This window comes from Cryptomeria japonica, chromosome 10 (assembly GCF_030272615.1).
Source record: "Cryptomeria japonica chromosome 10, Sugi_1.0, whole genome shotgun sequence".
Lineage (NCBI taxonomy): Eukaryota > Viridiplantae > Streptophyta > Pinopsida > Cupressales > Cupressaceae > Cryptomeria > Cryptomeria japonica.
The window spans coordinates 385,885,544-385,899,208 of record NC_081414.1 but is presented as its reverse complement, the minus strand read 5'-3'; the positions used below and the strand labels follow the sequence as shown (position 1 = coordinate 385,899,208).

Below are 13,665 nucleotides of genomic sequence, written 5' to 3'. Positions count from 1 at the left end.
AGCAGTGTAGTTTAGTTGAGGGACACAACCCTTATTCGGACAAAGCCAGTGGATGGAGGTGGAGAGATCAGGTTAGACAGGGGTGACGTTGAGGGAGATGATACAGACTCATGGTTGGAGCAATACTCAGCGCAACTGAAAGCCCCAGTAGGACCCCCACCTGCCACACCTCACCGTCAGGAGGTGGTTGATTTAGAGGGCAGTGACTCTCCTCATGAGATGCGTGCACAAGGGGAACCTACGGACTTACTCTAGCACATGGGTGGTGCGGAGGATACGGTGCCACAAGTAGACATTTCGATGCCTGGTTCTACAGAGAACCAGCCCACTGCCTTGACTCAGTTTTTGGCAGCAGTAGAGAGTGAGGCATGCAAACTTTTGGCCTTGACGGAGGAAGGGACCCTAGGGCAGCCAGCGTTGGAGGGTCTCCTGGCATTTTCTACCGGAGGAGTTGCTGAGGACTTTCAGTGGTGCTTTGTTGACAGAGGATGGCCTCACGTGGATCTTCCTGTGATGTTGGAGGAGTGGCAACACCCTGGACAGACTGGACAGAGTCAAGTGCAAAGCCTACTCAAGAGGATCGAGTAGGCCATACGGGATAGTCATTTGGCGCATCGTCGTGCTCAGCAGGAGGCAGATATCACTAGGGAGACATTGGAGTTGGAGTTGGCTCAATAGAGAGCCCGGACAAGGAGTATGGAGGAGGAGTTGGCTCGTGTCCGCACCAAGTTAGTAGCAGCCTCAGCCGCGCGAGTGGCAGATAGGGCTTTGTTGGAGGCCAGTCTGAGTAGTACGAGGGCAGAGTTGGATAAGAAGCATACCAAGCTGATGGAGGCCGTATTCAAAGTGCAACGGTCTCGGGAGTGCCAGCTGGTGGCTGAGAGGGATCTTCGCCACCGCACAGAGCAGGTGTTGTAGCTCCAGGAGCAGTTGGCCTCTTCCTCATCCACGAGACCATCAGGGACGCCATCTCTACCCCAATCCTAGCAATTTGTTGTTTTGGGGTTTCAGTTTTGCTTGTACATCATTCCCATTTTGGTTGTCTATCATTCGGAGACGACGTTTCTTTTTGGGGGGGATGATGTTGTCAGGTAATTAAGCATTAAGGTAAATTGTGTTAGCGTCGGCAGTTAACCCGTCGATTGTCGCCAGTTGGTACCGAGTAACTGACCAGACTCCTTTATATTGTATCTGTTCCCAGTCTTTGGGGAGGCTATTGTAGTCGCACACCGTTGCTATCATCGTATGTACTGGCTTACCATGAATCAATAAAACATCCATCACCATTAGCAGGCATTTTTCCAAGATTTCTCCTAGGAAAGCCATCTACTGCTTGGTTGCTTCCAAAAGAACAGAAGTATCCATTGCTACAGCTTCCAAGTCACTCAAAGGCAGAAGAAAATGAAGTGGTTCTTCTACCATATACTCCATGTATATAAATCCTTCACCGATAAGACTGCAAGGAAAAATGAGCACTTGCCATAATGATCACACCATTCAAGCCATACCCTATAAAAGGCCTAGTTATAACCCAGCCTTCCCATGATCACCTTGGGGTGACATGTAGTCCTAACACTTTGCCACCTCGCGAACATACCGATCCCAACTCAACATCTCCTCTTCTTGGGAAGTCGGATTATGATTAATCCGCCACTTGGCTAGGTATCTAGAGATGGGTGATCGAGCATTGTGGCCACCCTTGTCACATCCACACCTGTCGAGTCATGTGGGAAATTGTTCCTGCGTACTATAATTGTCCTCATGATCTTTTCCCAATCTGTCAAGTATCAGCCCCAGCTAATGCTACGATGTGAAATGATTCGAAAGAGATCTTGTGTTCTGCCGACTGCTTCGCCAGGTCATCAGCCGTCCCATTTCCTTCCCAAAAAATGTGACTAATCTTGTATTCGACAAAACCTTTTAGTGTTTCTAATATGGGAGCAAGCCATCTCTTGAGCTACCAATTTACCACCCATTTGTTTCTGATTGCATTGATTGCTAGAAGAGAATCTCCCTCGAGGTGAAGCTTTGTAGCTCCTAATTTTTTGCCAAGCTCGACTCCTTTCAAAGAAGGTCTAAATTTTGCAATGTTATTTGTTGTTGTTCCAATGTACTCAGTCGATTTTTCGACAATGAGGCCTTGATCATTCCGAGCCACACAAGTTGCCCCTGCATTCCCTGGGTTTCCCAGAGAGGCACCATCAAAATATATTTTGATCCAATCTTTTTCAGGGGCTTGCCAAACTGTGGTATCCCGTTGTCTTGCTGAGCCTTCCGACTGAGCCAACTCATGACCCCTTGGGACCCTCAAACAAGAAAATTTCTCCATAGCATCGTTGTCACTGTTTGTGAAAACATTGGATTTTCTTGTTTTCTTTTTGGCCGTTTCATTGACAAGTTCTACTATTGAAGCTTCCATTTTTTACACTAACACTTCCCATGGCATCACCTGATCCTTGAAGATCCTTTTGGTCCTTTCCTTCCAGAGTTCCCAAACTATTGTTGAGGGAAGAACCTATCATATGCTGCTAAACATTCCCTTGTACACAAATCTGGACCATGAAATGAACCACTCTTGCCAACTCTGAGGTTCCACATGCTGGATGTCCAATTTCCCCAGCAGGTATTTCCAACAGTACTGAGCAAAGGGGCAAGACCATAATAGGTGATTTGCAATTTCCAAACAGGTCTTGCACAGAGTGCATCTGCTAGGGCCACAGATGCCTATTTTGGCTAGTCTGTCTTGTGTCAACATTTTGCCCTAAATGGCAAGCCGAGAAAAAACACCTGCCTTGGGAAGTATGTCCTTCCCCCATAAAAGATTGACTAGCCACTGATTGTTGGATTCAGCTACTTCCTTTATACAATAGCCAAGTTTTACTTTATATTCTCCATCCTTGAAAGCACACCACCTAATTTTGTCATTATCCTGAGAAATTGGAATGGATCTGTCTTCAAGAATATTTGCAAGCATTTCCTTCTGATCCTGGGGGGCATTTATGTTCTCCAAAGATTTCCAACACCACTTGTCAACTCCATTGATCTTGACTACTTCACCATAATTACATACCTTGGTCCCCCATACTCTGGTGGTCTCTGCTCTGATTTCCCTCAAAGAAGGGTCAACACAACTTTTGATGGCCATCCCATGAATCTTCCCAAAAAGAGGCAAAGGCGCCATTACAGACTACCCAAGTGATGTGCTTCATCACTATATCCCTGCTCTCGCAAATGAAATTCCAAATGGTCGATACTTTTGGGGGATTTCTAACCCTTAGGATGTTGATTGGGACATCTGAATCTAAATACTTTCTTTTGAGGATCCAAACCCATTTGAAGTTGGAATTGTACATCATCCATGACAACTTTGCTCCAAGTGCCAGGTTCATGATGTTGAGTTGCCTGAGCCCTGCTCCACCAGCTTGCCAAGGCCTGCACACCTTATCCCAGACCAATAATGCATGTTTTTGATTCTCATGAGGACCAGTCCAAAAAAAATTCCTCAAAATTTGATTGAAACTGTCTTCAACTAATGATGGCAATTTCATACAAGTCATTGAATAGATTGGCATAGCCGATAAGACAACTTTGACCATGAGGAGCCTACCAGCTGACGTAAGCCACTTACCCTTCCAAAGATCCATTTTCCTTTTGCAACTCTCTATTAATCGGTCCCAATAACACTTCTTGATGATACCTCCAAACAGGGGAAGCCCTAGGAATCTCCCAGGAAAGTTTGCCACTTTTAGACCCAGAATTCTAGCTACATCATGTTGGAGACATAGTTGAACATTGAGGAAAAAGACCTCCAACTTGCGCCAATTAATGGATTGGCCCGAGGCCCTATTATATTTGTCTGGCAAAGATATGATGTTCTTGGCTTCACCCCTTGAAGCTTCCCCGAATAGGATAGTGTCATCAGCAAACTGTTGGTGAGTGACTGGTTCTATACCTGGTGTTATCTCTATGCTGCTCCATTTCCCCACCAGCCTAGCATGAGTGATACTCCTTACAAGAGCCTCTGCCATAATGATGAAAAGATATGGGGACAGAGGATCCGCTTGCCTTAGCCCCTTGTTGGTATTAAAATACCCTTTGGCTACCCCATTGACTAGAATTGAGAACTTTGGGGTTTCAATGCATCCTCTGACCCAATCCACCCAAGGATTCCCAAAGCCAAATCGAGACAGAACCTCTAGAAGAAAACTTCTATCCACCATGTCATAGGCTTTTAGAATGTCCAACTTGATGATCATGCAAGGTTTTCTGAGCTTTCTGGCTATATGGACCGCTTCATGAGCAACTATTATGCCTTCTACAATTGATCTGCTAGGAGCAAAGCCACTATATTCCTCTGAGATGCTCTTGTCTATGACCTTCTTGAGTCTATTTGCCATGATTTTGGAGATAATTTTATACCAAGTGTTGCATAAGGCAATTGGACGATAGTCACTAATGCTTGTTGCATCTTTTTTCTTGGGAATGAGTGCTCCAAACGTGTGATTGACTGCACCTAAAATAGTCGCTTTTTCCTTGATTCCTCCACAACTTTCAGAAGGTCTTCCTTGATGATATTCCAAAAGGACTGGAAGAAGCAGGCTGGGAAGCCATCCGGTCCAAGAGCCTTATTTGGGGCCATTTGAAAAATCGCTTTTTTGAGTTCCTCCAGAGTAATGGTTTTTGTGAGCTCCTTGTTGTCCTCTTCTGAAATGATGGTAGGGATCTGATTGAGGAATTCTTCTCTGACAGCTCTCTGGTTTATATTCAGATTGTTCTGATTTAGTAGGTTTTGGAAGTAACTAACTGCTTCCAAATTGATCTCCTCATTGGTTCTTGCCACTGTCCCATCTTCTCTAGTTAGCTCCAGAATTTTGTTTTTGTTTCTATTGGTTACTGTTGCACTGTGGAAGAACTTTGTGTTTCTATCCCCCTCCCTAAGTCAGAGTTCCCTTGACTTTTGTCTCCAGAATTGTTCTTCTCTAGCTAGGATTTCTGCTTGCTCTTCTTTTAGACTCTGCTCCCTCCTGAAATTTTCATCTCATGCCATTTGCAATGACAGCTTCATTCAGGTCCCTCAACTCACCTTCAATCCTTTCACTTTCTAAGAAAATGTTTTTGAAATGCACCTTGTTCCATTACTTTAACTTGTACATGTTTGAAGAGACATCACAGGATCGGTATGACTCCAAAAGAGTTTCCTAGACATAACATAGTCTTATCAATATCAACTTCGTGGGTCCCACACAACTTGTCACTTACCATAACGGTGCGACAACATCGTATCGAAGAGAGGAGTTTATATCTCTCTTCGATAGCACATCTCCTGTTGATGGCTCTTGTCAAAACCGTGATCGAAGAGACATGAGCATGTCACCTCGACACCACTTCCACATTCGCACCGAAGAGACTGAGATCTACTCACATCGAAAGCATAGTGTCTCCTCGACAAGCTTCCACAACACTGTCCCATCGATACAACTTGCACCGAGTACGCTCCAAATCAAGCGGCAAAACCATGTGAGCTATTGCTCACTTACTAACTGCACGTCGGGTTATATAAATAACTAATAGTTTTGCTACACTGACAATGTGGGATAAAAGGCCACGATAGTCATTTGCATAGTCTACTCCTATGCACGACCTGTCTATTCTGCCCAAAGGTGCACAACAACAATGTGTCAAACAATCATCATGGCGTCTCAGAGCTTCTCCGTTTCTCTCTATCATGACAACCCATCTCAGTACTAATCCCTTCCTTCAATACATATCCTTTTGACATCAATGACAAGATTATTAGACCTAAATCAATAGTATGTCTTCATGATTTTATACAAATCAGTTTATTGTGCAAATCGCCTTTCATAATTAATTGTGTAATTGCTGTCCTCCATGGTTAATTACTATTTGTTATCTCTTGTCTAATCAATATTCATTAGTCACTTCAATTGTTGTTAACTTAATCATCCTTGATTGATCCTTCTTATGCAGCGATAATATGTTTTCCCCTTGCTTGATACGATTTATCAAAAACAACATTAAGTGATGCTTATGATATACATCGATATGCTTGCTGGTAGTAACATAGTGACTTGTTGTAGATCGATTTGCTTAGCAAGTCAATGGTAAACGATGCTTGATTATTCTCTTCATGTTATATTCTCTTAACAACAATAATATTGACAGATGCTTATGATGTCTTCCTTTGTTTGATAGTAATATCGATGAGGAGTTGTCTTTATTTATGATTGATGAAAAGAAGAGTTCCTCGGAATTGTTGCTATGATATGTACACTTATGTGTGATATCTGTACTATAATCCATGAGTATTGCTAAATCCATGCTATCAGACTCCCTTCATGTTGTCTTGGTGCTCGATAGGAGAATCGTGAAGTCTTATGAATAAGACAATTTTGCTCAATAAGATCTTGATGCTACAGTCTTAATTGATACAATATGCAAACCTAAACTTCTTAAGTATTATGTACAAATCGACACTTCCTAATTACTAACTAATTGAAGGTGTGGAAGGTCTGCCACCCTTGACAGTATATGTGTTTATTGCTAACTTGTTATTAGGTTAAGGATGGGGTCATCACACCTATACCTGTACCCATATCAGCAACTTAGTTTATTTTTAGATCACCTATTTTTATTTCTCTTGCCATGCAATTGATATAAGCATTAAGTCACAGCATATAATAAATTCAATCTACAATGTAATTGGAAGTTGGTAGGTTTTAGTTTAATATTAGAGTATGTAATGTCCCTTACTAGGTTTAGACATGTTTTAACCATAAATAATCTATTTCAATATACTTATGACTCAAACTAAATATATTAGGTGACATCTCCACCTTAACATGAATCCAAACAGTGATATTCCACTACTCAATCAATTATCTATTAACAAATAAATTGTCCATTTATCATAACTCTTAATGCAAGTGTCAAACCAATTGTAATGTCCCCTACATGGAAACATCTCCTTTCCCAACTTCTTAAACACTAGCAGTAGTAACAAAGATAAACATATTCTCCTTCCTTTTATTGTTTTATGAACTCTTACTGATCACAATCTAATATTATCATTTGTCTGATTAAGACACTATGTATATATATAAATGCATGTGTTTACAACCCTATTGATATTACATCATATATATATATATACTGACTTGATTATATACACATAAATAAATTAATTATTTAAATAATATAATCAATTATTGATATGTTTGCTTAATGACCTGAAATATACCTTATTGATATTAGTTAATAATAATATATTTAATGGGTAGTAAAGGGTAGACAGATTTGACTCAAAACTGCAATGTCCCCTACTCAGATTTGGTCTAGTTTAACCATAATTAATCTATATTCAAGTACTAACTTGATTAAGAGTCAAGTCTATCTCACATGAATCAAATCTGTGTAGTACTTGCTAACTTCCATATTAAATAATTAATCTTATTCTGATTCATTTATAAATCATTCATGTATTTATTAATTACTAGTTGTATGAATTATTATGTATTATTACAGAGTAATTTCTAAATGTATTATATTAATCATAATTATTATATTAATATCTATTATTATCAACATCTATATTTAGGATCCTTATATTATTCCTTATACTGAATTGAATATATATATATATATATAAATAAAGAAATGAATTAAATTATATAATCAATTATTTATGTATCTACTAATTACTTATTATATAAGTTATTAATATACTGCTGCTTAAAACATGAATCATCACTATATTCAGTGGTTGTAAATGCAGATGTGTCAGATCTGTCTGCCACTGTATGTGTAACTAAGTATGACTGTCATACATATTGCCTTTCCTTTATCTCAAAAGTCAAAAGGTTGGTATCGCTTGAGATTTGATGAGTCGTGTCTTTCCTTTATCGATACTTCCATAACAATTATTGATTAAGCTTCGTTAACTGATGCCTTCATAGTCGGTATCGGTTAGATATGTTTGATTATAATTGTTGATGACTGGTCATTATTGCCTTCGTACAACGATACCAATTAGTTTATACTTTATAATTGATAGTTTAGCTGCTAGCATGTCTATCATAACCGATATTGTAATAGATATCTTTTAGTTGCAGAACATGATATCGTAATCATAGGAACCACAGCCAATATGATTAATGCTTGTTATTATTCCTAGATCATATCCCTCCAAATATCGACCCCTTATCATGTTTAATATCTTATTTTAGTCGCTAATTGTAGTTCTGAGTTTCCTCTTAATAAATTGGTTTATTTCAATCTGTAAGTCTGTATAATATATTAGTGACCATAAATATATTAATAATGGATAATAATTATTCTTTCTTAATTAAATAATTATTATTAATAGTGTATTTATATTCTTGGAATTAATTTATTATTTTATTTAATTATTTTAAATATATAAATTGTGTGTACAATTAAGAATTAAGTTAATTATGTTTTATTTGAATATATTAATCATTCGTTGTTAATTAATAAATGTTTTAATTATCGTATTTATTTAATCACAATAATCCAATGTCCAAAGAGGGGTTATGACAGAGTATTTGTAATAAAATTTGCATTTTGTGCAATTAGTTATTCTTTGGATAGAAGTAGACATAAGTTTTGAATTCGTTTTAACACAATAACTTTGTAAACAATATAGATAAATGCCTCTTTGCATTTAGTTGGAGGGACCAATAGCAATTCTGATGCCTACATTTTGCTGGAGTTATTATTCATCAAGTATTCGATGTTATTATTATCCTAAATTTGTTATTCACTCAATAATATTTATTACACACATATTGCTAATAAATATTTATTGAGATGTCTCATTTTGTGTGTAACAGTGAAATTGCTTTGGCAAATTTGCAATCTTTGCATTGCAAATGTGCTCGAAGGTGTAAATCGTGACTTTGTACCAAGTATTGCATTTATTTTAACCATATTGTTCATATTTATGTGTTTTATATTCAACTTCATGCACTTACCCTATTTAGTCTCCGTTTTTAACTATTAGAATAAGCATGTAATCATAGGATTTGTTTTAACTTTAAAGTCAAAAAGCATAAAAAATCCTTTGCCTTGTGTTGGAAGAACATTCAACATTTCACACTTCACAAACCCAAAAAGATAAGCATTTACATTTTATCCGACATTAATGTGAAACACCCCAAAAATCATTTAAAAGATTGAAGATTGTAAGTACATAGTGTCCAATTTTAGGTTAGTTTTTAATTTATAAGGAGCTTCCTTTTCTAATTTAAAAAGCAGTATTATCAAACATTGTTCCATTTTGTGTTGCACTAAGAGGTGCAAATTATAACACTAACAAATAACAAATATCCCTTAATAAGAAATTATATCCAATTAGAGATAGATGATGTACATCATTCATTAATTTACTATATTTTCTTATATAGATATCCAATGGATATTAGAAAAGAGTCCTTTGGACCATCATGATAAAATGATGTAGTCCATGTCTATAACAATCTACACCAGGGGAACAACCAGATGAAACCAAAAATAGCCATTCCACTGGATCTATGTTAGATGGATTCATGCACAATAGCACAAACTATTTCTGGTTTTGTCACAATGGATGGACCACTTCTAGAAAACATATCAATGGTCAGAGATTATGAGAAAGAATTAAATTCAATTTTATGATTCTGAAATCTCCTTATTTTGAAAAAAGTGAAGTAAATTAACTAAGCAGTGAAAAAATATCTCTGTAGTTGCAGTTATAAGAGTTTAATGCATTTAGGAAGTTTTAGCTGAACACATTCTGCCTGCAGCAGAAATTGTAAAAGGAAGCTGGTTCTGCCTAGAGGAGCAAACTGTGAATTATTGTCACTTTTGCTTTTGTGCAGATAGATCTAAAAGTCCATGCATGTATGTCAATGTTTTGTATTTCATGGTGTATACAACATGCGTCATTCAGAAATAGCAAATATAGAGAACGTGACAAAGGAAAGTACACATGCAAATTCGACAGAAAATAGATTTTTTCCAGATACAGGTATTGTATGGTATAAGCAAAAAATTATTTGTGAACTTCAAAGATAGAAGAAAAGAAAATAGTAGCATTACAAAAATAACATAAAGATATAGGTTGGCATACCATGATACGCTTGAGAATGAATGTTTCATCATTTTCTAAACTAAAATGATTGTCACTGGAATGACCATCTGATGAAAACTTTGTTGAGTTGGCATGTTCATTATTGGACCAATTGCTCACATTATTGATTGAGGAATTTATTCCTTCCCAATCTTGCCTTTTATGCATCCATGTCTTGGATCTGTCTTGATTGTGAGTACAATTCTTATGGACTGCCAACCAGACTTCTCCAAATGATCCACGATCAAATCTTCTTTTTAAAAAATACCTGATTATCCAATAATTGGTTAGTGTATTACACGCCAAGCACATAAGTCCAAGGGTAAATAAAAATTAGGAGAAACAATAGTTAAAAAAATATAAAAAATAGTAATAAGGTCTGGATAGGAAAATTTGAAAATATCTGGGATTGAGTTGGGATAATCAATAATGTTTTAGTTCAAGCTATACCCAAAAATAAATTAATGAGAATTACAATGACACGCGATCACTTTCCAAATCTAAAATGTTGCAGTAACCTAGACAATAGAATCAATAGTTAAATTATGTCCTCTGGCCTACATAGAAAATAGAATCAATAGTAAAGATTAGTTCTCTGGCCTTACTCATGAAGAGAATTAGTCTGCCACTAATATAATGGTTCATAAAGTACATTCTAAGAGCATGAGAAGTACCATTATTCTAGAGACAACCAACCTCCTAAGGAAGTTATTTGCATAAATGGTGGAAATTTGAAGGTTCCAACTCATTTTCTATACCTGCCACAACATATTCTCGCATTTTTCCTCACTACATTTAACAATTCTTAGAGAACTTGTTTGCAGAATTTCGAATCTAGACCAAAAAAGAAGGAAGAAAACATTATGTGTCAAAATTCCAATAGCATGTGATGGACAAAAAGTTCAATTTCCAATTAACTTTTTTAGTTTCCTGAATGCAATATGATGGCATTGTTAGCTTCAATATGCGTCAATGAAGGTCAATTTTTTGTTGGGACAAGTAGTTGCAAGGTGGGCTAGTTTGTACCATAAAATATTCTATAGCATAGATAAAATCAACCAAGACTTTTATCCTAATTTTACTTCCAAGTATGCTCATGAGATCGAAACCCAAGAGTACAAGAACCAATTAATCATAATGTAAATGGAAATAAATTTCCTTACACACATGCACAAGGGAAATCTCATGCACAAAATCACCTTTTTCAGGGAAAACTTTAAGAAGCCCCCCCCTTGGACAAGGTGTAAAAACCTGGCGAAAGTTGTATAATTCCCGAGGAAAATTTTAATTTTACAGGCGAATTTTTGCGGTTTACGGAGAAAAATAATAATCTCCATTGGCGAATTAGCCGTGATCACTCAAAGTTTGTGAAAAAATCTTGGCGAATTGTAATGTTTTTAAAACCCCAAAAATATTTGCATGGGCGAATTGTAATGTTTTTAAAACTAGAAAAATATTTGCATTGGCGATTTCAACCTATTTTCAAACCATTAAAAAAAAATATTGGCGATTTCAACCTATTTTCAAACCATAAAAAATAAAAATATTGGCGATTTCAAGCTATTTTCAAACCATAAAAATAAAAATATTGGCGATTTCAAGATATTAACTTTAAGTCATTAAAACACGTGGCACGTAGTCGTCATCTCTCTACCTGGAAGACTGCCCATTAGGGCATCTCACAACCTAGCGACAAGCCCTTACGACTCTCTCTATCTCCAACTCGCAAGCTGAAAATGCTAAGCCTTCGTAACCTCGAGATCTAGCGACTGAGGGAAACTGAACTGCCACTCGCCAATTCTCGACCACAAAATGTTAAGTCCTCATCACCGCAACGACTTGGAGATAGTGGTAACTTTAACCCTTGTCGCGTACTCGCCAACATAAAACTGTTTATCTCTTAACCGCTAGCAATTCACTCGCGAGCTCGCGGCTTGATCAGGTCTTCAGACATTTAACTTTGCGAGCTGGCGATAACCATTAAACCTAACCACAAACTGTCTAGTCGCTAGCTCGTGACCTAAAAATGCTAACATTAAACAAACATGAGGGCTAGCGACAACTGTATGAAATGAGTTACTCGCTAACTCTCGCGGCTATAATGTATGACATCAGACCAACTTGAGACCTCGCGACCAAAGCAATTTCACTAACAATCTCTAGCTCGGTAACATAAAACGCTAACACCCAAAAACCCTGAGACCTCGCGATGTAAACCCAAACCAACTTGTCGCCAGCTCGCGGCTTGATCACGTCTTCAGACATTTTACCTCGCGAGCTAGCGATAACCATAAAACTTAACCACAAACTATCTGGTCGCTAGCTCGCAGCTTGATCACGTCTTCAGACATTTTACCTCGCGAGCTAGCGATAACCATAAAACTTAACCACAAACTATCTGGTCGCTAGCTCGCGGCTTGATCACGTCTTCAGACATTTTACCTCGCGAGCTAGCGATAACCATAAGGCTTGGATGCTGACTCGTTCCTGAGGGACTAGTTTGAAGGTTTCTCTTGAGTCGAGGTTGATTAGACAAGCGAGGACGACGGTTTCAGAGGCATAAAAGGATTTGATAGCTTCTGAGTTAGAGATGGAAGATCACGGATTTCTTTGAGAAATAAGAGCTCAGGTTGCTTGTTGTCAGGGATTTTGAAGCAGTATTTGTCCAATCAAGGAGGAATAAAATCAGAACAAAATCGTTCACAATAGATGAGCCTTAGCAGGATACAGTGGATTTGATAGGCATGATGATGACTTCTAGAGTTTACAGTCATGTTGGAAACCACCAAAATGATAATTTTTCACGTGAATGCAGAATGAGCATCACCAAATGAAGTGTGAAAATGTTATAAATACAATGGAGTGGTGACTTAATTGGTAGAAGAGAAAATAAACCTTTTTCATTTTCTGAGAGTGGTTTTTTTCCTCAAAAAGGAAGATGATGTTTGAGCAGGATCGTGCATGGAGTTGTACTTGTTGTGTGCTCTGTGATACCGGATGGGTGTTTTTTTGTTTTCTTCTGTGTGAGTTTGTTTATTGTTAGAGGGGTTGTGAAAGTGAGAAGGATTGCCAGAGGGGGTGTGAAAGCCTATTGTCAAGAAGGGCCAAACATGGCACATCCTCTGCTTCTACTCTTCCATAGGATGGCAAGGGGTTTGAAGAAGGAGCCCGCAGAGGAATGAAAGAAGGATTTGTTTGGATGGGGAGTGGCAGCCAGTCATCTTTGTGACGACATGGAAGCTGCAACCCCTCCCCAACAGATTACACTTACCCTAAAGCTCCTATTTCCACTTTCCCTGATCGTGGGCATGAAGGCTCAAGTTCCTCTTTCCATTGTCTCTATTCCTGGGCATGAAGGCTTCCTCCTCTATTTGGAAATGATCTGTTGGACAAAACGTAACATCTCACATTCCATCCAAAGGCATCAAGGTGATAATGGCATGGCTCAAGCAGTTTTGCAAGTTGTATAGTCATTGGGGTTCCTTTTCTGGTTCCAATAGTGATTCTTCATTCTAGAC

At 38.0% G+C, this 13,665-nt stretch overlaps 1 protein-coding gene across 5 annotated transcripts in view; it reads right to left on the bottom strand.

The window, feature by feature from the left end:
• Positions 1 to 13,665, bottom strand: part of LOC131071684 (uncharacterized) — a 413,522-nt gene that overhangs the window by 190,370 nt on the left and 209,487 nt on the right. For all 5 annotated transcript variants that reach the window (XR_009112578.2, XM_058007624.2, XM_058007625.2 and 2 more), the window contains one exon: positions 10,148 to 10,415. Coding sequence is in view for 4 of the 5 variants with exons in the window: in XM_058007624.2 (XP_057863607.2) it covers positions 10,148 to 10,415 (268 nt within the window). In the remaining variant the exon portion in view is untranslated. The remainder of the gene's footprint in view (positions 1 to 10,147; positions 10,416 to 13,665) is intronic.